This window comes from Fulmarus glacialis, unplaced genomic scaffold (genome assembly GCF_000690835.1).
Source record: "Fulmarus glacialis isolate BGI_N327 unplaced genomic scaffold, ASM69083v1 scaffold24693, whole genome shotgun sequence".
Lineage (NCBI taxonomy): Eukaryota > Metazoa > Chordata > Aves > Procellariiformes > Procellariidae > Fulmarus > Fulmarus glacialis.
The window spans coordinates 1-2243 of record NW_009201424.1 but is presented as its reverse complement, the minus strand read 5'-3'; the positions used below and the strand labels follow the sequence as shown (position 1 = coordinate 2243).

Here is a 2243-nt window from a genome sequence, read left to right as displayed (position 1 = left end):
AGCATCCTCCGCCCAGTAGCATCCTCCGCAGGGCTTCCCACTTCTCCCAGTCCCCGGGATGAGGCATGGGAGCAGTTGGGGTCCGGGCAGGACAAACCCAGAGGCAAATGTTCTTTAGAACATTTAAAACAGTGACAGCAGAGCTGAGAGCGGCTCTGTGCCGCTCCGGGCTTGCAACCCTTCTGCAACCTTGCTCGACCTGGGGCAGCTCTGCTTCGGCAGGGCAAAGACGAAATGCAGGAGGTGGAGGTGCTGATGGAGAGGATGAAGCTGCTGCAGGAAAACCAGCTGGAGGAGGAAGGTGTCACGCAGGAGGAGATGGCGACGCGCTTTGAGCTGGAGAAGACGGAGAGTTTGCTGGTCGCTCCCTCGGGTGAGGAGGTGGAGGGGTGCGGCTGGCTGCGGGCTTGGGAAGTCACAGGGAGGAGCAGGATCAGACCCCCAGCTGCAGGGTTGGCTCCGGCCGGGGTCACGCTGCGCATCGCTCACGGCGGCCGCGGTGGTGCCTTGTAGATCTTGCGGATCACTCCCTGCAGTCCAACGTTCTCTGCTTCGTGGAGGACCCCGAGTTCGGCTACAAGGACTTCACGCGGAGGGGCGAGCAGGCGCCCCCCACTTTCCGTGCGCAGGTGGGTGCTCGCGGTCCCGCGCCAGCCGGAGGGGAAGGGGTGGCAGGGTGCTGGGTGGCAGGTCCTGCTTGTCTTGGTGGGGGGACAGCGGGGCTGTTCCCAGGATCGTGGACAACGTGGGTGCAGAGGGCGAAGGGCTGGGACCGGGCTGGAGGGTGGGGCTGGCTGAGCATGCTGATAGTTGGGGGGGGGGTCAGCATGAGAGGGGGAGACCCCAGCTTGTATCCCTGGCTTTGAAGGGACCCCACGTTTCCCTGTTGAGCTCCTACCCCAGCACCCTTTCTCCGGCAGGATTACACCTGGGAGGACCACGGCTACTCGCTGATCAACCGCCTCTACCCCGACGTGGGGCAACTCCTGGATGAGAAGTTCCAGGTCGTCTACAACCTGACGTACAACACCATCGCCATGCACTGCGGCGTGGACACGTCCATGCTGCGCAGGGCCATCTGGAACTACGTCCACTGCGTTTTTGGCATCCGGTAGGTCCCCGAGCCGCGGCTGGAGCCTGTTCTCCACCTCGGGGAGAGCCCATGAGCGGGTCCAGCCCGGGAGCTTACGCCTCGGTCTTGGTGAGACTGTTGCTGCCGCTTAGACTAAGGCAAAGCGATGCTGTTGGAGGGCACCGATTAAGTCTACAACTACCTGAAAGGAGGTTGGAGCGAGGTGGGGGTCGGTCTCTTCTGCCAAGTAACAAGCGACAGGACGAGAGGAAACGGCCTCAAGTTGCACCAGGGGAGGTTTAGACTGGACATTAGGAAAAATTTCTTTACTGAAAGAGTGGTCAGGCCTTGGAACAGGCTGCCCAGGGAAGTGGTGGAGTCACCATCCCTGGAGGTATTTAAAAGACGTGTAGATGAGGCGCTTGGGGACATGGTTTAGTGGGCATGGTGGGGTTGGGTTGACGGTTGGACTTGATGATCTTAGAGGTCTTTTCCAACCTTAATGATTCTATGATTCTATGATTCTAAGTCTGGAAAGATCCCGGGGTGTGCGAATGGGCAGGGGTTGCACCTGGAATAACGCACCCTCCCCTCTCCCCCAGCTACGATGACTACGACTATGGGGAGGTGAACCAGCTCCTGGAGCGCAGCTTGAAGATCTACATCAAGACGGTGGCTTGCTACCCGGAGAAGACGACCAAGCGGACGTATACGCAGTTCTGGAGACACTTCAAGCACTCGGAAAAGGTGCTGCCCCATCCCTTCCCCCTCCGGGCAGGGTGTGGGGGGTGGTGCTGAGCCCCCCTCCCCGGTGCCCTGACCCCGCTCTCCCTGCGTAGGTGCACATCAACCTGCTCTTGCTGGAGGCTCGGATGCAGGCGGCTCTGCTTTACGCCCTGAGAGCTGTCACCCGCTACATGACCTGACCTGCCTCCGCTCCCTCCTCCTCCTCCTCCTGCCCCAGGTTTGGCGGGGGGAAAGGCCAGGGGGGAGCTGGTACCCTAAAGACTTTGCTGGAATATTATCTCCCCCTTTAAGGGGCCTGGAGCTGTGGAAGGAAAAGAGGGGGGGGCTTCCCTGCCCCCCTCCTCCTAGGAGAGGGGATCCCTGGGCTTGGCAGAGCTGGGGGTGCTCGGCTGCCTCTGTGCCTTTCTTGGGGTGAGCCTGAAGC

The 2243-nt window shown here is 61.0% G+C and overlaps 1 protein-coding gene across 1 annotated transcript; it reads left to right on the top strand.

The window, feature by feature from the left end:
- The first annotated feature begins 234 nt into the window (after nt 1-234).
- Nucleotides 235-1998, top strand: LOC104071938 (sestrin-2-like). The gene is made up of 5 exons (XM_009573950.1): nt 235-373; nt 514-629; nt 921-1111; nt 1675-1819; nt 1912-1998. Exons 1-5 carry the CDS (start codon nt 235-237, stop codon nt 1996-1998), a joined length of 678 nt encoding a protein of 225 aa, XP_009572245.1.
- Nucleotides 1999-2243: the final 245 nt, after the last annotated feature.

Bases quoted from the DNA above. Each gene is read 5' to 3' on its own strand.
- LOC104071938 (XM_009573950.1), top strand. From the start codon at position 235: ATGCAGGAGGTGGAGGTGCTGATGGAGAGGATGAAGCTGCTGCAGGAA. The intron at 1,112-1,674 runs GTAGGTCCCCGA...CCTCTCCCCCAG, and splicing joins CACTGCGTTTTTGGCATCCG to CTACGATGACTACGACTATG. The intron at 1,820-1,911 runs GTGCTGCCCCAT...CTCCCTGCGTAG, and splicing joins ACTTCAAGCACTCGGAAAAG to GTGCACATCAACCTGCTCTT.